Raw genomic sequence first — 25,556 nt, forward strand, 5'->3', positions numbered from 1 at the left:
GGTAAGCAAAGATTTGTTTGCATACTAAAAAAAAAGCACAAACCATCAAAGAAAAAAAAGATAAATTATATTTTAGAAAAATTAAAATCTTTTCTTTGACAGACACATAGGAAAATAAAAAGGCAATATTTGCAATACAAATACTTTACAAAAGACTGTTTCTGAATATATAAATAAGTCTTACAATGCAATAGTATAACCCAGTTTTTAAATACTTCCCCCAAGAAGAGAATGGCCAAAAGCAATTGAATAGATACTTCCCCAAGGAAGGTAAGTGATGGCCAATAAGCAAATGAAAAGATGTTCAACATTAGTCATTAAGTAAATGCAAATTAAAACCACAAATGGAACATCAGTTCACACTTAAAATACAGTAGTAAAATTAAAAAGGCTGACAATGCCCAAAGTGTTGAGTAGGATGCAAATCAACTGAAACCATTCATTGCTGGTGGAAATGTAAGATGGTACAACCAGTTTGGAAAAGACTGCCCATTTCTTTAAAATTAAACACACATTTGCCATTTGAGCCAACAAACCACTTCCAGGTATTTATCCAAATGAAATGAAAGCATATGTCATATCAACACAAAGACTTGACTTGTACATGAATGTTCATAGCAGGTTTATTCAAAATAACTCCTAACTGGAAGCAACACAAATAACATTAACAGGCGAATAGATAAACATTATTGTGGCAAATTCATATAATGGGAAAGAATGAACCACTGAAAAAGTCAATGAAAGTAATAAATCTCAAAAATATTATCTGTGAGAGCCAGGTACAAAAGAGCACAATACTGTTTGACCCCATGTATGTGGAACTTTAGAAAGGACAAATACAAGCTATAATGACAGAAAGATGAGTGGCTGCCAGGGGCTCAGGGTAAGGGGAGGACATTGACTGTAAAGGAGCCTGAGGGAGCTTCTGGGGTAAGAGGAGTGTTTTAGATCTTGATTGAGATGGTGGTTATATGAGAATATAAATTTGTCAGAACTCATAATAAAAAAAACATACTCTTAAAACAAGTGGTTTTTATTGTATATAAACTGTATCTCAATAAACTTGATTATTTGTTTAAAAGCAAAAGGATATCTAAACATCACCAGACATTTAAGGAACCCAGCAACAAGAACAAAACAGTTAAAAACTAAACACTGACTAAAACAGAGATAAAATAGAGAACTTAATAAAAATGTAGTGCAATTCAAGGATATAGTACACTCATGTAACCAGGGTAGAATACTTTAAAAACAAACAAGAGGAGAACAAAAACAGAAAGATGTTTTAAGGTTAAAATAATCGTCCAATAAGTAAATTTAATAGATGTTTGGAAAATAATATAGAGAAAAACAAAACCAAAGAAAATAGCATAGTTAGAAAATAGAGGAAAAGAAGGTAAGAGACACAGAAGTCCAGTCTGCAAGACTGAACTTGGAGACTTAGAGGTCCCAACTGAAAGATGGAATATCTAATAGTCAAGCCTCAGGAAGCAAGAACAGAACAAACAGAGGAAGAAGCAATTTTAAAGAACGAAATATAACAAATCTACATAAAGAAAGATCCCATGAATGCCCAGCAAACTGAATTTTAAAAAGCATCCCACCTAAGCCTGACCTGTGGTGGCGCAGTGGATAAAGTGTTGACCTGGAACACTGAGGTCACCGGTTCAAAATCCTGGGCTTGCCTGGTCAAGGCACATATGGGAGTTGATGCTTCCTGCTCCTCCCCCTTCTCTCTCTCTCTCTCTCTCTCTCTCTCATTCTAACTCTCTCTCCTCTCTAAAATGAATAAAATAAAAATTTTAAAAAGGCATCCCACCTAGACATGTATTTCTGAAGATCACATCTTAGCAGCTTCCAAACAAAAAAGCCATGAAGAATTAATCAGAAAATGAATATTGGCAGATGATTTCTCAATGGCACACTCAATACAGAGAGAACAAAGGCTTTTAAGTTCTGAGGTAACCTTTTTCATTCTGGACTTCTAAAAACAGTCAAATCATAATGAAATATGAAAAAGACAATAAAGATGTTTCCAATAAGTGAGGGTTCAGAGAGTTTACCTCTTATACACATTTCTTAGGAAGTTACTCACAAATGTACACTAGCAAAACTAGGGTGTGAATCACGGAAGAGGAAGAGCCAGATGCAGGAATGAGCGACTCCAACCCAGAGGACCAAAGAGTCCCAGGGAGACAAGTGATGATCAGATCCAGTAAATAAACAGTCCAGAGTAGACCAAAACTTAAAAGAAATTTCAAGAAATGGGACAAGTCAATAGAAAAAGATGGTATGATGAAGGATATGGTTAAAAAAAAAAAAGAGAAAGACAGAGCACGCTTAGGCTGTGATAAAGGCAAACAGTGCAAGAAAAAAAAAAAAACAACACAAAGGCAATTACAGACTCCAGGAAAAACAAAACTACAAGAAAGCCATGGTCTGAATAAGAAGTATGTAAAATAGGGTATAATTATAAAAAAAAGGGATGCAGAATAAGAAAACAGAATCCAGATGTCTGTATTTAAGAAAGGAGGACTCCTATGGTCTCACAGCAAATGACAACAGCCAACACAACATTGGCCCTGCAGTTGTGGTTGTAGAACAGAGGCACATGTTTAACAACTTTAGCAAAGCACCTGATAGACATTATGATGTTATAGGGAGTAAAAGGTGGAAGAAAGGTTGGGGGGATAAAATATTCTTCTCTTATCTCATGGAGAATCAAGAGATCTTCCAAAATGAAAGAACAAAAATATAACATTTAAATATAAAATTGTGGCCTGACCTGTGGTGGCGCAGTGGATAAAGCGTCGACCTGGAAATGCTGAGGTCGCCGGTTCGAAACCCTGGGCTTGCCTGGTCAAGGCACATATGGGAGTTGATGCTTCTAGCTCCTCCCCCCCGTCTCTCTCTCTCTCTCTCTCTCTCTCTCTCTCTCTCTCTCTGTCTCTCTCTCCTCTCTAAAATGAATAAAAAAAAAAAAGATTAAAAAATATATATATATAAAATTGCATTTATATTATGCTAAATTTAAAATTACTATATGAAATAAATATATCCCTATCTGATTAAAGTTGAAGGAGATGAATAGAGAGTAGTATTGATGAGCTAAATTCCCATTTTTCAGAGTAGGAAGTCAATAGATATTATCTGAGGTTTAAATATCAAGAAATAGAGCACTGCATATTATCTAGACTTACAGAGGGAACTACCAGAAACACCAAAAACAGAGTTAAAAGATGTATCTGAATACTGGAAACAGGCATAGTTGAAGAGGAGCCTTGCTTTTTTTTTATCATAAACCCCTTTGTACTAGTCATTATATTAGTGGCATGATTATAAAAAAAGGGGAGGGGGACAAATTCTTTTAATACTCTTTCCAATAAGAGATGCCTGTATGTCCCCTCTCCTTGAATACATATTTGAACTCTCTTATAACCATCAGAATGTGGCAGAAGTAATACTGCCTGTTCCTGGGGACATTGACCAGCTTCTGGAGCCATGAGCTAACAGGTAAAGTTCTGATACTGAGAGAAAGCCCAGGCCACAAGGAGAGGCAAAAGATAGGTGCTTTGGTCCACAGCCCCAGCTCAGGTCCAGCCTTCATCAGCCAGACCACAGGAAACACTAGACTTGATAGTGAAGACATCTCAAGATGAACAGAACCCTCAGCTGCTGTGTCACTTCCAGCTGAAGCTTCAGACGTCATGGAGCAGAGATATACCATTCTCACTGTGCTTTGTCTGAATTTCCCACCCAATGAGTCCTTGAGCATAAGCAAATGATTGTCTTATGCTCCTAAATTTTGGAATAATTTACTACACAGCAATATTAATCAGAGCAAGAACTTAAACAAAAATATATAATTACTTTAAATTAAAAAAAAATGAAAACATCTCCCCTGGTACTCTAGTAACTCCTTGCAATACACCTGACAATTGAATGGGAACATGAAACATTTTCATTATTCTATTTTATTCTATTCTATTCTAAGAACATGACATATTTGCATTCTACTCTACTCTATTCAATTCTAGTCTTCCCTTTTTTCTTTCCTTCCTTATTATTGTTATTCTTTATAACTGGTTATGACTAAGTAATGTCAGACCCCTTCGATGATCACCATCAACCAATCTAAGCAGAGAATGAAGGTGCTTGGAATGGTAGCACCAAATAGGAGTATTGGGGCAACGTTTATGATGGGACCAGCCACTTCATGACTTGTAAGGATAACTGCAGCTGCTTACACAAGGGCTTTACAGCTGTGTCGAATGCTTTAGGACAGTGACTTTCAACCAACGTGCAGCAAGAATTTTTAAAACATGAAATTCCTAACCATTTCATCAGGGGCACTGACCTCTTTTCCCTTAAGATTGACAAATAAAAAAATGACAACAGCCAACACAACCATAGCTGCCCGGTGTGAATGAATCTAAATTATGCCTATTCTATTTTGTCAGATCAGCACAATATATATATTTTTTTTTTTTTTATTTTGCAGGCTGCAAAATTTTAGTAATTCGTTTATGTATGCCATGAGGTGAAGAAGATTGAAAATTGCTGCTTTAAGACAATGTCAGTCAATTCTACTTACAGAATTTCACAACCCAGAGAATCTGAAACTGTATCTTAAAATTTTTACCAAAATATCTAAATCAATTCTTACACAAATGGTATGACCATTTAAAATATCACTTAATATTGTTTAAGATTATATCCATAATTCAATAAACATTAGTGTAAGAATTAGCTTAGAAAGGATCTCAGTGTCCAATCTACTCACTAATCATTAAGTTAAATAACTCCTAATTCCTATGTCAGAATACAATTTACTATCACATTAGAGATTGTATTATCTAAACAGTTTGAAATGCAATTGTAAGAAGTGAATAAAAAAATAACACCTGTGGCCCTACCCAGTGGCTCAGTGGATAGAGCGTCGGCCCGGCATATGGATGTCCTGGGTTGGATTCCCAGTCAGGGTCACAGGAGAACCCCAGAGGGGCTGCTGGGTGGATCCCGGTCGGGGTACATGCAGGAGGAGTCTGTCTATCTCCCTCTCACTTAAAAAAAAATCTGCTGAATTTTGGTGTTAGTTTATATTTTTACTTTTAACAAAATTACTATAAAAGAGTAATCTTTAGTCACAGTTGAACTATTCACTCAGTTACTCAACAGATATTTACTGAACAATATGTCAAGAACTGTTCTAGATAATAAGGACAAAACCGACAAAAATTCCTGCCCTCATGGAGTCTATGTTCTGATGAGCAGCCTACATTCTATATTAATTCATGCATTACTTCAACAAATATTTGAGCAGTAGGCAAAATGAACAATATAAAGATGTATTAAAATAAAGTCCCCAAGAACAAGAAACAAGACAACTGTATCATTTTATTGCTATGGAATTAAAGGAATTGCACTAATTGAGGACTTTCTAAATACGCCAGAATTTTCATCTCCTTTCGTATCCCCAGTTTTCGGATTCTGATGTCTAGGAAACTTCAGATACACAAACATAAGTGATCCCAGGTTCTGTAACTGTGCTGTATCTTCTATTGCTTTTCTCACCTGTACCTCAACCTAGCTCATTCATTGCCACCTTTCTTCCTCCTTTTAATGAGTAGGTTGTCCCTTTAGTTCACAAGTTATGTCTCTAGACCATTCTCTATTTACTTAATGATGGACTCACTTCTTAATTTTATCAACTAAAATAGGAAGGAAAAACGAGACCATTTTTCATTAACAAAGATGCTACTCGACTCATCTCAAGTCTTGTTTTTTAGGATTAGGAATTGGTACCAGTGACTCAGTCACACTCTTACATAGTTCTCGAAATCAAGGCCATCACTCTGCATCAAGCCAACATTTAAGGGGTAGAGAATAATGTCTTAAGAAGCCTTCTTTTCATTGCAAAACTATTTAGTTGAGAACCCAACTGGTATCATTAACCCAAAGTTCTAGTCTAATGATAGTTAGCTAAATAACCACTGACTAAATCCTATGGGCTCAAAATAAATTTTAATGACTAGTAGGACATCACAACTTTTCTTTTGAGTCTTCATGTGTAAAAAATGTGTTATTTCAAAAAAGGTATTCTTTACCTGTTCTCTAAGGGAGCTACCATATTTTAATACACTACATTCATGGTTAGCTCTGAGAGTCTGTTCTAGCCCAATCTCTAAATCCGTGTTTTGGTTTCTCACGGCTCACCAGGAAAACATCCCGTTTTTACCCAAGAGCTATTTAATAACTTCTTTAAGTGATTCTACAGGGTTGGAATGTAGACATCATCTAAATCTGCCAACTTGAAACCACTCAGATAGTTTCTTGGTCTCCACTAATAAGTTTTAAAATGTATTGGTCAGAGCCAATGATCTACAGTTTGAAAGTCTGCCCTTGAAATGCAAAGATGTTAGTTGTTTTTCCTGTTCGGTTGCAGAACGGGGGTTCAATGTTAATATTCCCAACTTCACACCTTCTAAAAATAAAGCATTTTAGGAAAAGTATGTTTTACACTAACCATTAGAAATATGTAACACAGAAAGGCATTACTTAGCAACAACAACAAAAAAGATATAGTGTCCCCCACCCTAATCCTCAGAGGATAGATTCCAACACCCCCAGTGGATGTCTGAAACCAGATAGATTCGAACCCAATATATATTTTTTCCTGCATATTCAAACCTAAGCTAAAGTTTAATTTATAACATAGGCACAGCAAGAGATTAACAATAATGAAATAGAACAATTATTACAATACATTGTAAATAAAAATTATGTGAATATGGTCTCTTTCTCTCCTCAAAGTATCTTACTGTACTATACTCATCCTTCTTCCTCTTATGATGTGAGATAATAAAATGCCTACATGATGAGATGAAGTGAAGTGAATGATGTAGCAACCTCAGCATACAATTTTTTTTTTTTCTTATTAAGCTGAGAACGAACCCTGGCGGTAGAGCATCGGCCCAGCGTGTGGAAGTCCCGTGTTTGATTAAGGTCAGGGCACAAAGAAGCAACTATCTGCTTCTTCACCCTTCTCCCCCTCCCTCTCATCCCCTCCTGCAGCCATGGCTCTAATGAGCAAGTTGGCTCTGGGGGCTGAGGATGGCTCCATGGCATCACCTCAGGCACTAAAATAGCTCGGTTGCTGAGTAAAAGAGCAGCAGACCCAGATGGGCAGAGCATCAGTCCCAGAGAGTGGTTGCCAGGTGGATCCTGGTCCGGGCGCATACAGGAGTCTGTCTCTCTGCCTCCCTGCCTCTCACTTGATTAAAAAAGTTGAAAATGTTCCTTTCCACTTTTAAAGGAAGCATTTTACAGCTTCTCTTTGGCTTATCTAAATTGCCAGCATCGCTACTCCTGTGCTTCAAAGCCAGTAGTAAGAAAAATAAGGATTACTTGAACACAAGCACTGTGATACCATGCCAGTCGATCTGATAACCCAGAGGCTACTAAGTGACTAAAGGGTGGGGAGCATATAGAGCGTGGAAACCCTGGACAAAGGGATGAGTCACATCCCTGGCAGGAGGGTGAGAGATTTCATCACGCTCCTCAAAACAGATTTCATCACGCTCCTCAGAACTGCGCAGGGTTTAAACCAGGGGTCTCAAACTCGCGGCCCGCCGAACAATTTTGTGCGGCCTGCAGACTAATCCACGAAGCTCAAAATATTTTGGATAAAATTAAGTAAGCCTAGGGGCCTACTTGTATTTTTCATTTCTCTAGCATCCTAGCTAGATATTAGCTTAGTTAACAGCAGTTGTGATGCGAACTACAGTTTCTGGTCGTTTTGTGACACTGAGTAAACTGCATGTACGATTGTGCTTGTTGTACTGATTTTTTTTTGTTTTCAACTGCAGTGAGAAAAGTGTTGCGTAACAGTTGCCTTTTGTAGACCTAGTGCGGCCCGCTGAACGGCTGTGATCTTGCTCTGCGGCCCACATGCTGAGTTGAGTTTGAGACCCCTGGTTTAAACATAGTGTTTTCAGACCATGGTTTAATGCACGTAACTGAAACTCCTGAAGACGAAACTGCGGATAAGGGAGGACTACTGTATTTTGCAACACATTAGTGCGCCTGAAAGAAAGCGGCTTCCTTTCTGTGGATATAAGTCCTTAGCAACTTCAACAGAGTACATGGAATAAAATTTTAAAGTCATATGGCAGTCATGCCATAGAAAGGGCCTCAGAAAATTAACAAGCAGATATTCCAATGTATGACATTAAAAAGGATAATTGTTTTGAGTTTCAAAATTTTAAATGAGAAAGAACAAGCAAAGAATTCATTGAAATGCTGAAATACAATAAAAATCATCAAGCTCCCTTCCATTCTGACAATGTTCTCAGGAGCGCTGTGGTCTCAGACCCTCCCACAGTAAATCTACTAATGAATAACATATAGATTGAGTAAACATGACAACGACTACCAATACCCAGATTAAAGACTGTATTTTACTATAATTATTCTAAATCCAATACACATCTTTTCAGAAATATCTAGTTCCACTCATCCCACAGCACTGTGTGTATGTGTGTGTGTGTGTGTGTGTGTGTGTGTGTGTGTAGGGGGGTACTTCCAATCAGTAATACAGGTGTCTGTGTACATGTCAGTTTTCTCTGTGTACATGTCAGTTTTCTCCACAAAATTATAAACTACTTGAGGAGAGGAATTCACGTTAATACCTTATGTTTTATTTGTATAATACTTGATCTTTATATACATAATTTCATTTAATCATAATCAAAATAGTAGCAATAATTCTGATTTTATTGTAGGAAAACTGCAGTTAAGAGACATAAAGGAATTCACTCTAGGACATTCAGCTAATAGTTGAAGGAGTCAGGACATAGAACTCTGACTCCTTTACAAACTCATACAAGGAACTTCCACAGCTTCAACAATGGTTATCTTGTTTCATCTATACCCCGTTTTGAAATGAGCTCCAGACTCAATACCCTTTTTTTGGCAAACATTTCAGGATGTAGGTACTTTGAATGATTACTGTCAGTCACGTTAAACAAAATGTTAAATATAATCAATAAATAGTTGTTGATTATTATAGATCTCAAATATGATTGCAGACATTGTTACCCAATTCTGACTTAAAAAAAAATCAATTCTGAATTCCTAGATGGCACATATTCATTCACAAATACTTATTGTGGGCTACAAGATGTCAGCCACAACGCTAAGTGCTTGGGGGCAAGAAACAAGAAAACTCCCAGGAAAGAAAAAGCTAAAGGAATTTACCACCAAACCAGTATTATAAGAAATGTTAAAGGGACTGCCTAAAGAAAAAGAAAAAATATCAATAACTACATACCCATCAATAATTACCTTAAATGTAAATTAATTAAATGCTCCAATCAAAAGTTACGGGTGGCCAAATGGATAAGAAGACAAGAACCGTACACATGCTGTCTACAAGGAGATCCACTTTAGATTGAAAAACACACACAGAATGAAAGTAAAGGGGTGGAAAAAGATAGTTCATGCTAATTGAAATGAAAATAAAGCTGGGGTAGCAATACTTAGACAAAACAGACTTTAAAACAGAGGCTACAACAGAGACAAAGAAGGACCCAGCAATTCTACTTCTGGGTATTTATCCAAAGAAACCAAAAACACTAATTTGAAGACATGTGTCCTTATGTTCATTGCAACATTATTTACAATAGCCAAGATATGGAAGCAACCTACGTGTCCATCAATAGATGAATGGATAAAGAAGTGGTGCATAAGTGTACAATGGAATATGATTCAGCCATTAAGAAGAATGAAATCTTGCCATCTGCAACAACAACGGACCTAGAGGGTGTTGTGCTGAGTGAAGTTGAACATAGAAAGAAAAATACCACATGATTTCACTTACATGTGGAATCTAAAAAACAAAATAAACAATACAGAAACAAACCTATACATACAAAGAGCATTTTGATGGTTGCCAGATAGGAGACTGGAGGTGGGGAAGAGAATGAAAAATGGAAAGGGATTAAAATGTCCAACTGCCAGTTATAAAAACAGTCACGGGGGTATAAAGTACAGCATAGAGAATATAGTCAAATATATTGTAATAACTGTATCGTGGAGATGATAATAGACTTATTGGGATGAGTTATATAAATGTCTAATCACTATGCTGAACAACTAAAACTACTATAGTGTGTATCAACTGTAATTGAAAAATAAAAAATGTGTGAAAACAGTATCTTCTTTTAGGGACCTTGCATTTAACTGTTCTGGGTATACACATGCACACATGTACATACATGTTCACACACATATACACACACACACACACACCTACCATGTGTCTTGAGAAACTAGAATTAGTTCAGCTCAAAGAATGCTTCTGAAGTAAACCAGCTAGTCTGTCAAGGTGGAATTCAAATTCTCTGTACACAAATTATGAAAAGCAGTAGAAGACAAAGTTTTAATGGAACTCAGTACCTTGATATCCTTTTAGAAATTATTAGGAAAGTTTTACTTAATTTTGCTCCTCTTAAGAATTTTTCCAGTATAGAAAGCCAACGATATTAAAATTAGTGGGAAAAGACAAAAGTAAAAGAATTCAAGCAATTGATTAAAATGTATTCCTACCATTCTTACATTAAAAAAAGTTCAAATCATTTTCAACATTTACTGCATGTGTGCACATTTCCTAATGTTAATGTCTTCTTCACAGTATATGAATTAAGTGCAAGACTGTACTTAACTATGGGAGTGGCTTAAATTTAAAACTTGTTAATATAAACTACGTTTATTGGAGTAAAACAAAAATGAAGCTTTCTCTTTATCCTCAGAACCAAATAAGTATAATCCAATATATGGATCCATAGTCCCTCTTTACGTGACACTCCTTAGTACTAACATACATGTCATGGAAATAATCCATATGGTTCCCTCCTTAATAACTGGACCTCCTTTCCATTATTCATGCGTTCTTATTTTCATTTTATTTCCACTGAATGTAGACTGTAAATGATCACGACCACAATACACACTCTGCCTCAAGGGCTTGCAATTGGGGTGTAAAAGGGATCTAAAGAGAGTGGTTGGGGGAAGATGGACATTTTACCTTATATAACAGACATAATACTATAAAGGAGCAGACATATACTAAGAGCCATAAAGAAGGTCCAATGTTGTCAAGGTTCAAAGGAAGCAGAAATTTTATCTCAGTGGAGGTGTTAAGGAGTATGCCACCAAAAAAGGGAGGGGCATTAGAACGTAGCTCTGAAGGATGGGTAGCATTTCAACAGGTGGAAACAGTGAGACAGGGAGGGGAGCTGCATGCACATTCTGACATCGCCCCAATTCGAGTCAGAGGTGGATGGCAAGCAGCATATTCAGCGGAAATAGTAGACTGACTGTAGGATACAGGTCGCAAATGGACACAAAGAACACAAGAAAATCCTACGAAAGCGGAAGCCAGTATTGAAGCCAAAAGATGGACACGGGAAAAGTTTAAAACATCAATAAGTATTTGAAAGCTCTTACTAAATAGTCATGGTATGTAGATGCATTACAGTTAATGCCCAATAATCTTCCAGTGTTTAGCCTTAGATACTTGCTAATGTTGTAGGCAACTCCAGAAGGACTAAAAGTTGTCATTGGAGGGATTTATAATCTAACTTATTTTACTTCTTTCATTCAGGAAACATATACTGGGCAACTAATAGTTATGGACACTGTTATTTATGGATATAAAAGATACAATCCTTGTCCTCAAGTCAGGAAACATAAAATCATTAAACTGAAAATACTTTTACATCCCTAGGGAGTGTTTTCGGATATGCAATGACCATTAGTCATCCTGTCCTGCTAACAATGGAGATAAACCTGTGTTTGAACCTTACTATCCTCAGTGTGTATATATAATGTATATAAATGTGGAATAACACAGTTGACTAAAAATAAGACAGTTCTTTTCTGCACTTACAACATAGACCAAAGGGGGTGGGACTATGTTAAACTGAAGACGCCTTCCAATTCCAAAACTCTTATACTGTCATTCATTCTAATTTTATTGAGCTAAAATCCCTAAAGGCGGCCAGATAAGAATTAATACTTAAAATAGCTACATAAATGACAAAGCCAGTAGTTCCCCAAATTTAGGTAAACTACCAAATGTTTAATAATCATCCTATCCCAAATGGATTTCCAGACTACCACTGTACATTCACAGTACTGATCCTGGTCACACGCTGTAGGTGCCTTTACTTCACCTCTTGGTGAACAGCAGCTACATGTGCAGTTGGTAAAACATAATCAAGTAGGGTGGCCAACTGGTAATATTCAACAACTGTTCAGCGAGTCTTATAAAACTCCTCCCTCTAACTACTGCCAGCCTGCCCAGCAGACTTCGCAGCCACAGAACATCACTGAAATGGTGACCTTTCTGTAGGCATGCTTGGGCCATTTTACCATCCTAGGGCCATTTTACCATCCTAGGGCCATTTTCACTGCTGCCTCCTGGCCCTTCGGCAAAGCCCAACAACACACACACCACCTTCTCCTGCTACCAATCCTCCTGCACCCAGATCCCATCTAAGCTATGTTTTATCACACCAGGAAGCTCACAATTTCCTTCCTAAGAAGACTGAAAAGCTCAGCTCAATGTCATGAGAAAGAGCAATAGTGCGGTAAGTTCTTCCAGAAGCACAGGTAACATATGTTTACAGGGCTGGAAATTTTTATGCTGCCTAATTCCCAAGTATTATGGTATTTCATTAAATAAGGAGTAGATGCCAGAGCCACACTGTGCAATAGTTCACTCACCACCAGACAAGTACCAGGCATTTAGATTTTCCCACTGTTCTTTGTCTAAAATGAACTCAATATTACTTGATTATTTAACTACATTATTTACTTGTATTATTACTTAACTATAGCTATTTAAATAATCATAGTTATTACTGAAATTCTTTAAAAGCAGAATTTAATGGATAATCATCATACTTTTGACAGATATACTTCAGTAGGGCATACTGCAGAAGTCAGGAATTTCCTGAATTGGTATGTCATTTATTCCTGGCAAACCAACACCTTTGTCTACCTATAATTCATTTTTTCCAAAGTAGAAATGGACTCACTTGATTTAACTTCTATCACACAATTAAAAAGAATTTTTTAAAAAACTGCTACTCAGCTTCTAAAACAAGTCAACAACTTCAAAATGGCAGGACAGACAAGTTGCCTGACCTCTGGGCTTTAGTTTCTTTATAACGTAAAAGGGTTGAAAGACTTCCAGACCATATTCCAACCCTAATATTCATGCATTCATAATGATATAGTACAAATCTACTGCTCACAAAAATTAGGGGATATTTCAAAACAAATATGAAGCAATATAATATCCCTAATCTTTGTGAGCAGTGTCCTAGATGTCTCATTCTTTTTTTTTTTTTTTTTTTTTTGTATTTTTCTGAAGCTAGAAACGGGGAGAGACAGACAGACTCCCGCATGCGCCCGACCCGGATCCACCCGGCACGCCCACCAGGGGCGTCGCTCTGCTGCGACCAGAGCCACTCTAGCGCCTGGGGCAGAGGCCAAGGAGCCATCCCCAGCGCCCGGGCCATCTTTGCTCCAATGGAGCCTTGGCTGCAGGAGGCGAAGAGAGAGACAGAGAGGAAGGAGGGGGGGATGGGTGCTTCTCCTATGTGCCCTGGCCGGGAATTGAACCCCGGTCCCCCGCATGCCAGGCCGACGCTCTACCGCTGAGCCAACCGGCCAGGGCCTAAATGTCTCATTCTTAAAACACATTTCTAGGGAGTCCTTAACAGTGAGGTATATTTTTTCTTAAAATAAAAAAAAAACAAACTTTTAACATGGAGTCTGTTTTCATAGATATTCATTTACCCATTTCTTAAACATAGAAAACCATACCACTAAATATTCAACTTTATACAAATTTCCCTCTTATATGCCATTTTATTCTTGACAGAGAAATTCTAACAATTCCATGATGATAATAGTTATGTAAAAAGAATACAAATGAAATGTCAACTACTCAGCATTACCAAGTTCTTCTGCAGGAACAAGGCATGGGCAGAACATCACTGTTAAAATGTTTATTTATTAAATAGCCTTGATAAATTGGAAACTTTTCAAGGAATTCTTAGAGAATGAGGGACCAAACATACTTTTAACATACTGAAACTTAAAAAGAGAATTAAACTCCTACTTTTCTTTTCACTGAAACAAGCTCTACTAAATGTATCATTCATCTGCAAAATAACACATTTTCCCCCCCAGAGGGCTCATCTTTCTGCTGCACCAAATAATATGTCATGTTTCTTCTACTCTGTTAATGACCAGATTTTCCTGGAAAATAACACATTTAAAAAAATTTTTTTATGATCTTTATTACTAAGATCTTTAAAAAGAGAAAGTTGGAAAACTCTCCTTGAATAATCATCGAGCTGCGTGGGTTTTTCTGTTGGCTTTATTATGTGTGTGTGTGTGTGTGTATGTGTGTGTATTTTTTTTTTTGCTATAGAGAGAAACAAAGACAGAGAGGACAGAAAGAAACAGGAAGGGAAAGAGATGAGAAGCATCTACTCATAGTTGCGGCACCTTAGTTGTTCATTGATTGCTTTCTCATATGTGCCTTGATGAGGGGAGTGCTCTAGCTGAGCCAGTGACCCCTTGCTCAAACCAGTGATCTTGTGCTCAAGCCAGTGACCTTTGGCCTCAGGCCAACAACCATGGGGTCATGTCTATGATCCCAAGCTCAAGCCAGTGACCCTGCACTCAAGCTGGTAAGACAGTGGTCAATCCAGGGCAACCCTGGGATTTTGAACCTGGGACCTCAGCATCCCAGGTCAATGCTCTATCCACTGTGCCACACTTGGTCAGGCTGTTGGCTTTATTATATTTATTTATTTAATTTATAACAAGAGAAAATAACTCAATTTAGTACATGCATACCTGAGAGTCAAAGACACACAGGCAGAAGGGGTCCTCTGTTAGCATTCTTTTTAAAGCAGTGGTTAAATATGCTAATAAAAATAATTAAGGCCCTGGCTGGTGGCTCAGTGGATAGAACACTGGCCTGGCAAATGGTTGTCCTGGGTTCAATTCCTGGTCAGGGCACACAGGAGAAGGGACCATCTGTTTGTTTCTCTGCCTCTTCCCCTCCTGCAGCCAGTTGCTTGATTGGTTCGAGTGTGGACCCCAGCACTAAAGATAGCTCAGTTGGGCCAAATGCATCAGCCTCAGGTGCTAAAAATAGCTCAGTACTTGAGCATCGGTCCCAGACAGGTTTGCTGGGTGGATCCTGGTGGGGGTGCATGTGGGAGTCTGCCTTGCTATCTCTCCTCTTCTTACCTAAAAAATAATAGTAATAATAATAATAATAAGAGAACATATTTAGACGTGACAAGTTTATTCTGGAATGCCATGAGTTTTAGTTTCTAGAATAAGTACTTGTATTTGGATTACTTTTACACTAACGAATTTGATTCCTAGGGATACAATGGTTGCATGTACCAGGATCTTTGTAATGGCATAATACTGTAATGTATCAGGGTTATAGAGATCACCTTATTTCTTCAAATACAGGGGGAATTACTTAAGGTGAGGAGTCTGGTGTGATTTACCCAAGTATCTTTTCCAGCCCTGAGCACCCCCATGATTTTATAAAGTAGGTTCTTCCTAAATACTCGCTGAATAAATAGAACTCAAATGATCATCAATATTTATTTGATATGTGTCAAAGTTTTCTTATATAGACCTATTTGTATGTCCCTAATGTGAATTTTTTTTTTTTTTTGTATTTTTCTGAAGCTGGAAACGGGGAGAGACAGTCAGGCAGACTCCCGCATGCGCCCGACCAGGATCCACCCGGCATGCCCACCAGGGGCGACGCTCTGCCCCTCTGGGGCGTCGCTCTGCCGTGACCAGAGCCACTCTAGCGCCTGGGGCAGAGGCCAAGGAGCCATCCCCAGTGCCCGGGCCATCTTTGCTCCAATGGAGCCTTGGCTGTGGGAGGGGAAGAGAGAGGCAGAGAGGAAGGGGGGGGTGGGTGGAGAAGCAAATGGGCGCTTCTCCTGTGTGCCCTGGCCGGGAATCGAACCCGGGTACCCCGCACGCCAGGCCGACGCTCTACCGCTGAGCCAACCGGCCAGGGCCTAATGTGAAATTTAATCTTCAAAAAGCATTTGATTCTGATTATGGACTTGATTATTTTACCTATTCAATCAGCAAACTTCTGGTAACCAAACTGTCACAAATATGAGCTGCTCTATAAAACTGGTTACGTTAAATATAGCAAAGCAAGCCCATGGAAATAAAGTGCATTTTTCATAAGAAAAAATAACTTCTCATCCTATTACAATTACAAGGTAAGTTCTAGAAGTATAGACTTTTCTGACTTGTTCACTGCTGTATCCCTGGTTTAAAGTGGCTGGCACATAGTAGGCCTTCAATAAATATTTGGTGAATGAAAAGATTGCTGATAAAACATACTATTTTATATGCCTATATTTATTTAATTCAGAATATAAAACAGAATTCATTTGCAGAGTGCAGAAACTTCAATATAGGTTCATACTGAGTTAAGTCTGATGCTTGCAAAGGCTCTTGGATTTGGGATTACCAACTATAAAGAATAAATTTACACCCCAGAAACTGATCAAGCCCAGGATACATGAAGTGCAGGTAAGCAAGAATTTCAAGTCATTATCCCTGCGAATGTACGCAATGCCAGTGCCAGCAATAACAAGTAAGCTTTTCTGGCAAATCCATCAAAATTAAACCTTACACTTTTGAAAAAATTAGTATGTTTATTATTTTCCTTCAAGCTTAGAGGCCTATCTGTGGGAAGGGCTTATAATTATGATCAATTACTTACGACTTGAAGGCACTTATAAAAGCATTTGCAGTTTAAGAAACCTTTCAAGAACCAGGTAACAATCCTGAGGGGCAACAATAAATTACAGCTTTGGGGGTTCAACTTTGACAATTCTCCCTTGGACAGAAAAGAACTGCTGTCACCTATCCTTGATTTCCTGACCCTTCCTGAGTATCAGTAACTTCTTTAGTCCCAATTTCCTAGTCTAGCCAAGCAAGTTGTGAGGGCCAATGACTGCCCCAAGGCAAAGGTGGAAGAGAAGAAATGGGAAGGAAAGAGACTGGAATGGGGATAAGTAGCTTGTGAGGAGACACCATTAATAACTTTCTCAATGTCACTGAATTTCATGGCATATGATGAATAAGCTTTTCTGACCTACTACAGGCTCATTATATTTGAGAAGCATCTTGGTTCCAGAGCCTGTAATGTCTGGGTCTGGGTATGATTTGTTCTACAGTATAGGTCAGGCAAACTGATGCCTTATTGGGAACCTGCTCCGAAGGAAGGGCCCCACTAATCTGCCTGGACACAAATAATACTTGTACATTTGAAACACTTTTAAATTAACAAAGTGCTCTCATATACACTAATCTCAGTTTCTCCTCACAACTTGTACGAGGTAGGTGTCATCATCAACACTTATTAACATGTAAAGATAATTTTAGAAAACAATTCATGGCTTCAGTTCATCAACATAGCTTCCTGAAAGTTCTCAGTACAGAATCTAAGTCGTGGGTTCATAAGAAATTTCTAAAGACAAATCAGTCTCAGGAGCATAAACCAAGAGAATAAGATAGATTAGTCAAAATCGAATAGCACAAGGGTAAAAATAACCTTTCTGTTATAAAAATAGACTGTGCTTTGTAAAAAAAAAAAAAAAAGAAGACACTGTTATACAGAGGTGCTTTTATAACATCTCTACATTGGAAGGACAGCATCTATTTGTATAGATAATAATTATCCTTGATTGGACATTCTCCATAGTTAACAGACAGAATAAAACAAGAATTTTGGTCCTAAAATTCTAGTGGTGGAATTTATCCTTTGGGAATCACCTGTGATTCCTCTAGGAAAATGAGTAAGTTACAGGAGACAAAATGTACCCTCCCATTTCCCTCTTATACCTCAAAGACTCCCCGAAAGGGTTTCTGTTGTTTTTCAACAAAGAAAACACACACACAAAAGGTAATCTATGACTTTTATATATGATCCCATCTTTCTAAAATACTGTTCTCCCAGTCTCATTATCTTTTGTCCCACTCTGCTTTACTGGTTAAAGTGGAGGTATAACGGGGTCCTTATCTTTATAGCCATTTATTACCTTATTTATGTATTTATGATTCTTTGCTGCCTTCTAGCCTGAGTCTAATTGTGTTGAGAACAAAGCGCCACACAAATCATCCAGCCTGGGATAAGAGGAGACAAGTTAAAACCTCCCAAGAAGATTCTGTAGACACTTGGGCTCCCTGAGTCTGTAGAGAGCTTGGTATTTCAAAGGTCAGTCTTGGGTCTCTTCACTTTGATGACTAATGTTAATTTGTTTGACTTGTTACAAAAATATTTAGCTGTGCTTATTTACATATTTTCATCCACAGCGCACACAGTAGGCATGTATTTGTTGAACAGGATCCTAGATGGATAAGACAGGAAGAAGACTCCAAGACCGTTTCCCAACACATTATCTTAAGAGTTGAGAAAGGTAAAATCACACCCTAATCTGTAGAAGTTTCTATGCATTCCTTCCTGACTTAAAACTATGCATTTGTTTAGAAAATAAGAGAGAACACACCACACAATGCCAACCACACAATGGGGAAATTCCAAGAACACTAAGAAAACACCATTATCCTAAGTCACAAACTTTACTACTGGTTACCACACCAGAGAGGCTTGAAGAACTGCTGTCTCCCCATCCACTAGCATAACCCTCCAGAAAAGGCAAAGGTGTAATTTAGAATTAGAATCTAGACTCCATATCTTGGACTCACTTACCTCCTTGGAGCAGTAGTCCGAAGACTATGCTAACCCAGAGACATAAAATAATAGACATACAAGCAACATTTTTTAGAATAAATATTTTAAGCAATGCTATCCTCAGAAAATGGGCATCAGCACTTTAGTCCTTAGACCACCAGGAATCCTGCTTATATCATTACGCAAGTTTAGCAAAAAGAAACTGTGGGTGTAACTGGCAAAATATTAAGTTTCTGCATTTTTTTAACTTCAGTAAAGTTCTCTTCTAATTATGACTGTGCCCTGCTACTTCTCACTTATCCTTAGTCTTTCAAAAAAAAAAATCCTAATGGCAGGGAGGAGGTGGGGAGAAGAGATTGAGCAAAAAAGAAAAAAGAAAGAAAAAAGCTAACGGACACGGATAACAGTGTGATGATTGCCAGGGGAAGTGGGTGGAGGGTGGTGGAGGAGGTATGGCGGGATAAATGGCGAAGGATGGACTTGACTTTGGGTAGTGAACACACAATACAGTGTACAGAGAATGTGTTGTGGAACTGTGCTCCTGACACCTGTATAATTTTCTTAACCAATATCACCCCAATAAATTCAATAGAAAGGAAGAATAAAAACCAGAGAAAAAAATTTCCCAATGGCCATGGAACTATTCGGGGGCTGGCAGGGCGTGCTTCAGGTTGGCTTGTTCTGTGCCTAGAAGGTCCCCATCTTCCCCGACACCCTTTCAGGGAGGTTAGCCTGAGCAGGTCACATTTTCTGATTTGTCTTTCTGCCCGTTGTCTGGCAAGGTCACCGGCTCTGGCTCGTGGCTCTGTCGACAAAACTTATTCTCACTCTGTAAGGTCAACGGGTAGCGCCGTGCTCCGCCAGCCGCCCTCCTCCCAGGCTCTTTCCTGGGCCATTGGATCCCCCCCACCTGGCCCTTCCCGGGCGCGCGGCCCCCGACGGCGCGGGCACGGCTCCCCAGCTCACCTGACCACGTTGGGGTGCTCGAAGGTCTCCAGGTGCCTCAGCACCGCCACCTCGCGGATGGTGGAGAGCGGCATGCCCTCTTCGCCCGTCTGCACCCGCACGCGCTTCAGCGCCACGAAACGGCCTCCGTTCTTCAGGTCCCGGGCCTTGAACACTTTCCCATAGGCGCCCTCCCCGATCTCCGCCACGCACTCGTACTGCTGGTCCGCGCGGCTCAGGCCGTCCTTCTCCATATCGCCCAGACGCCGCCCGGCGCGGCGCCGCTGGAGCGGGCTGGGGGCGCGCTCGGCTCGACCGCGGCGCCGCTCGCCGCCTCTGGGACTCCCCGGCCCGCTCCCTCGCGCCCCGGGGCTGGCTCTAGCTCTCACCCCCGCCGACTACCGCGCTCCGGCGCTCCGGCTCTCGCGGCCGCCGGGTCTGGATGGAGCGACCTCCCCGCGGGCGGGCGCAACCCTGGTGCCGCCGCGAAACTCCGCCTGCCGAGTCGCGGAGGAGCGAGCCGAGCCCTCCTCTTCCCTCCCCGAAGCACAGTCCTCTGCACAGACACTGAGGCGATTACATAGTCTCTGCCCGAGCGCGTCTCAGTCCACAGTCATTCCACCTAAAAGAGGATATGGGAGGACAAGAAAAAAGTGCAATCAGACATTCCAGGCGCCTTCCTCTGGGTTCCTGCAAGCTCCCCTCCTCCTCCTTCACGAAGCCCCCGTCGCTACCCTCCGCGCGCTCCTGCCTCTCCCAGGCCGATTAATCCTTCCTGGTTCCTCCAAAAAAAGAGACGTTACTTTTCTTTCCCTCTAGGGCTGGAGCCGTCTTCGCGCGGAGAGGTTGCAGGGGCCCCTCGGGGATGAGCACGGCGCGCGGCGCGGGACGCAGTAGAACGGGAGGGGGCGTGCCGAGCAGCCCAGAGTGTGCCGGGAGCGCGGGGGAGGGGAGGCGCCGGGCACGTCAATGTCACGGCTTAATATTTATCCCTAAATCACTGCGTTGCGCTGCTACCCTCCCTACCTCCCCTGACCTGGACGAGCAAGGAGAGGGGCTCCCGGGGTGCTGTGGGTCGTTCAGGGGTCTCTCATAGGCTGCAGTGGAGGGACTGTGAGTCCCCCCGTGTGGGGCCGCAGAGTGTGGGTGGGGGCTCCTAGGACCCTGTAACCCGATGCTTGGGAGTGTACGAGAAGGGGTGGTCAGACATCTGCTCGGAAATTGCTTCCTTTCTTTCTACTTTCAGTTTTTCTACGAGGAGACATTTAAAAACGACTTGCATCACAAATGGTCTTTTGGGGGGTAAAGGAGTCTGGGTTGGAAACAGCATTCTTCCTCCGACTCGGAGGACCTCCCTAGTGTAAACCCATCAGGTCGGGGGAAGCTGAGGTTCCCGCTATTCGGGGGAAGGCGAATGGTGGAGCCCTGACTGGGGGTGTCGCCCACGGGACCCTAAGTGTGGGAGAAGGGGTGTTCGTCACATTTTAGCTTGTCTCTTTAAAGAATAACTTAAGGAAGAAAGTAACAACGGTGACTCGCCCTGAAATTTTCCAGCTGATTCCGATCTAAGAAAAAGTCCATCTCCCCATGGGAAAGGGTGGGGGTGGGGGGTAGTAAATGCTGAGCCTCGAGGGGTGAGAGAGAAGAGGCTCTACTCTCCCGGCCGGGACTTGCGAATCTTTCCCTACTCCAGGATCATCACGGATGTAGGTAGCAGACAGACGTTTCCATTCCCCTTTCGGCTTAAGGCCTGATGCCTTCTGTAGCCATTCGCTCCCCGAAGTCTTATGCACAACAAAGTGTGAGCTGGGGGGGGGGGGGTCACCTTCCCTCCCCATTCATTTGCAACCCAGTACCTAGGAAATCTCCAACCCACGGCCACCGCGGCCTCGGTTCGACACGCCGGCCGCGTGTCCGGATTTCCCGGGGCACCTCGGAATTAACCTGCCCCGCAACCGCTGGCCAGCTCGCCTTCTTCCAGTAATTAAAGAAACAAATGGCGCGACCCCCACGGTGTGCGGTGAGAGGGGACCGTAGCGAGGATTGAGCCCCTCACACTCACTCCATTCAAAACTCTCCTTAAAGAGGGAAGGCGAATCCTAAGGGACGCGAGGAATGAGCCCCTAGAGCCTGCCTGAGGGTCTGAGCCAGGCGGAGGGCCACACAGGTAGCGGAGGAGCCGCCCGCGGCTGCGCAGCCCTCCCTCCCGCGCCCCCCCCCCCCCATCCCTGCCCCTCCAGCCAGAGGCTCTGCAGCGAAGGAAGCGTCGCGGACGTCCCACCCCCGCAGGGAACTGAGCCCGCTGCCCCCGCCCGGCCCTGAACCACCCGCCCAGACTTTTACCGCCCCCACCCCCTCGCTCCCCGGACCATCGGCTCCAGCGGGGAGAAACGGGAGCAGCAGTGCCTTTCCCCCCTCTCCTCCACTTTTTTTGTTGTTGTTGTTGCTTTCCCACGCTAGCTGAATGTGACTTGACCCCATTTCAAAAAGTTTGACATAGTGCTTCAACATTTCCGCATTCCTCCGCGACTACAAAGGCTGCAGCCGCCTCCTTCTGCTTTCTGTCTCTGCTCTCTGTCTTCACACTCAATGAAATCCTTCATGTGCCTTTCTCGAAGCCTGCCAAGCACCGCAAGGGTCGCCACCAGTGCAGCGACAAGAGGCCGCACCAGGGACCTCGGCTCCCGCGTGTGCGCACACACAGATGCGCCCACGTGCACACTGACCGGCGCGCTGCGGGGCCGCGGCTACTCACTGCAGGGTGTGCGTTTGAACTTCAATATTTGAAATTATAAAAGTAAACTGGGAAACTAAAGTAAATGTGAGTCCTCGCGGGGCTCCAAGCCTGGGCACTGGCAGCCAGCACACACTCCTCCAAGTGTGCATAACACGCCCGCAGGGGTTGCCAGCGAGAAGCCTGCGTTAACATTTACCTCGTGGTGAGAAGGTGGAGCCCACACCCACACCTCAGCGAGCTGGAGAGGGAGCTCTCGTGGGGAAATCCATATGGGGCAAGGAAACACATTCTCCCGCAGGGAGTCCCCAGAGGCAGTGCATTTTCAACCCTAAATTATTTGTGCGTTATTTTTGTGTGTGTGATTATTGTGTGATTGTCCGAGTGGAGTTTTAATTACGTTTAAAGAAACTGGATAAGGAGTGTCTGTGTGGGTGTTTTTGCGCACGGCTGTGTGGGAGCAGGCACAGGCTCTCGGTGTTGGGGGGGGTGTCCCTAGTGTGCGATGTCCTCCTCTCTAGCCAGATTAGGAGGGACTTCTTTAGCTTCCTAAACTGGCCCCCGTAACTGCCCGCCTCGGTTCCTAAGGGGTTAACCAAAGCGGATTCCTAAAACATACCCCCCAACCCAACAGTCACCCCCACCCACACTCTCGCTTCAGACCCCAGCCAAGCCCCCAAATCTGCCCCTAGGGACCACCCCGCCCACTTCGCAGCCCACCCACCCGAGCGCACAGATCCTTACCTGAGGGACCTGGCAGCATCCGACCACCCGAAGGGTCTGCGTGTGTCAGTCCGACCTCCGCACGTGTCCAAGGCGGCGCGGAGCAGGTAACCCGGACGGGAGGAAGGAGTCACCAGCACTCTCTCCGGCTAGGGGGTGGGCACAACGGCGGAGGGCGGAGGGACGGCGGAGGGCGCCGCCCGCGCGGCTCGCCGGGGGCGGACGGGGGCCGCGGGGCTCCGGCCTCCGCTCGGGGCCCGAGCCGGGGAGGCAGGCAGCAGGGGCGAGGGCGGAGGCCGGGGAGGCCAACCCCGCCCGAGACCTACAGGACCGCAGGGTTGGGGGCTCGCGGCGCAGTGGCAAGCAAGTGTGCAAATTAAAGCCTTCCGGAGAGAGGGGAGGCGGCCGGGACCAGGCTGTGCTCAGAGCCTCCCAGTTCCACAGCTCTCCGCTCCAAGTGGGGGCCGAGGAGGGGAGAAGGGGGGAGAGTTAAATGAAAATTTCCGGCTTTCACTGCAACTGGAGTGGGGGAATCTTGCGACTAAAATAAGAAGCGTGAAAGGGAGAGAGGGGTGTGTTCCCGGAGTCGGCGGAGTTTCCAAACCCGGGGTCGTCAAGAATTGGAGTTTTGACAGTGAGGCGGGGATATCAGCAGTTTGAGATGTAAGCAGATGGGAAAAACAGAAAACAACCAAAAATAATTATGAGGGGCCGCTGGGGGTGGTAAATACCCACACTTTCCAAGAAACTGAAAAATCAGACCGAAAAAAAAAAAGTTTGGCAGGATGCCTTGCAGAAAAGAAAACACTAATCTGTCCAAGCATTTTTCATTTTAAGCATAAGCTACATTTGTTTTGGTTTTCTTCTCTTCCTTTCGGCCTCACAAAACCCTATCTTTTCCTTTTGGACAGAAGATAAGATGTGGAAATTGTCAGGCACTCTTGTGGTTAACGATCTACTTGAAGGGACTGGGCGGTTCACAATTATTAAGTGGTTAGCAAATGCTGAGGGTTCACTAAGGTATTTCTAAGGGGCTAAAAAGGACTAAAATTCACTTCACTGTAAATAACAGAACCACAAGATAAGAGACACACATACCCACACACATACACACAAAGAGAAGAGGAGAACGTGATTCGGTGGGTGCTCAGTTTAAATGCATTATTGGAATTCTGAAATTTGAAACCTTGTAAGAATGTATACTTTACCTGCTGAGAAAACCTGAATACAATTATTTCAGGTGAAAATGAGATTTTGGAGGGGAAAAGAGTCTTTCATACTTTCTACCATGGAGTAAAACAAAACTTAAAAATAACTGAGTTTTGTGTGTGTTTTTTAAGAAGAATTCGGTGGTGATTAAAATCTGTATCTGTAGAATACTTGAAACCTTTAAAACATCTTAAAGCAAGGCTTTAAAAATTATTTATTTCAGTGCTCTGTGGAAAAATTAAAACCCAAAAAAATTCTGTTTGAATTAGAAATACTACCTGTATAAATCTTTTGACTTTTTAAGTTAAGTCATTTTACTGATTTCACACTACATCAAAAATTTACCTTTATATAAAATTAATTCTGTGGTACACTGTGAAGTAACAGGTTAGATAAAAATTGTTGCATTTCCACTAGCAAATATTTTGCAATGCATTATAATTTTTTCTTAAGTAATAAAAGTGAATAATTGTGTTTATGCTTAAGATAATTCATAAAATGCATTTTATGTTTAAGAGTTTATCTCCTAAAATAAAATCTATTTTCTGAACATTTGTATTTGTAAAGATATCTATAATATCATATACCTTCTAAACTTAAGAAAGCAAATTGTTAAATTTTGTGTTTATATAAAATATTGGATCATTACAAATCACTAATTAGACTATAAATCAGAGACATGAGTGGGAATCCTCCATTTTAATTTTTTAATCATTGTTCCCACTTATCAATGCTTTTTAAAACAAAATTTATATTCTGGTAATCAACACAATTCAGAAATAATTGTTAATAGTCATAGGAACCAACAAATGATTGTGAAAATTAATTTGAGTAAATACTTTGTTTTAAAAATATTAAGCTGTAAATATCTTTAAAATTAACAGAAAAATGTGTTTCCTACACTGCATTGCATTTTTAATTACTGAATTTGACAACAACCATAGGTGGATTAGGAATTCCATAACTTGAGTCACTAGATTACTTGGTTAATGTAAAAAAAAAAAGAAACTTTAATTACATATGTTAATGCTGAATGTTTTTGTCATCTGCTCTCTCTGATACTGTTAACTTACCATTGTTCACTCTCCCTAGTGTTGGTTCACATTA

At 41.5% G+C, this 25,556-nt stretch overlaps 1 protein-coding gene across 4 annotated transcripts in view; it reads right to left on the minus strand.

Moving 5' to 3' along the window:
• Positions 1–23,390, minus strand: part of CDK6 (cyclin dependent kinase 6) — a 254,199-nt gene extending 230,809 nt beyond the window's left edge. Inside the window, exons 1-2 of one of the 4 annotated variants that reach the window (XM_066240301.1) lie at positions 23,262–23,390; positions 19,805–20,405 (exon numbers count right to left, since the gene is read on the minus strand). In XM_066240301.1, the coding sequence (XP_066096398.1) occupies positions 19,805–20,037 (233 nt within the window). In that variant the 5' untranslated portion in view covers positions 20,038–20,405; positions 23,262–23,390. Of the gene's footprint in view, positions 1–19,804; positions 20,406–20,517; positions 20,720–21,845; positions 21,946–23,261 lie in introns of those variants that run through there. The other 3 variants (XM_066240303.1, XM_066240302.1, XM_066240300.1) reach the window with 3 other exon arrangements.
• Positions 23,391–25,556: the final 2,166 nt, after the last annotated feature.

The sequence above is a fragment of the Saccopteryx bilineata genome, chromosome 7, assembly GCF_036850765.1.
Source record: "Saccopteryx bilineata isolate mSacBil1 chromosome 7, mSacBil1_pri_phased_curated, whole genome shotgun sequence".
Classification (NCBI taxonomy): domain Eukaryota; kingdom Metazoa; phylum Chordata; class Mammalia; order Chiroptera; family Emballonuridae; genus Saccopteryx; species Saccopteryx bilineata.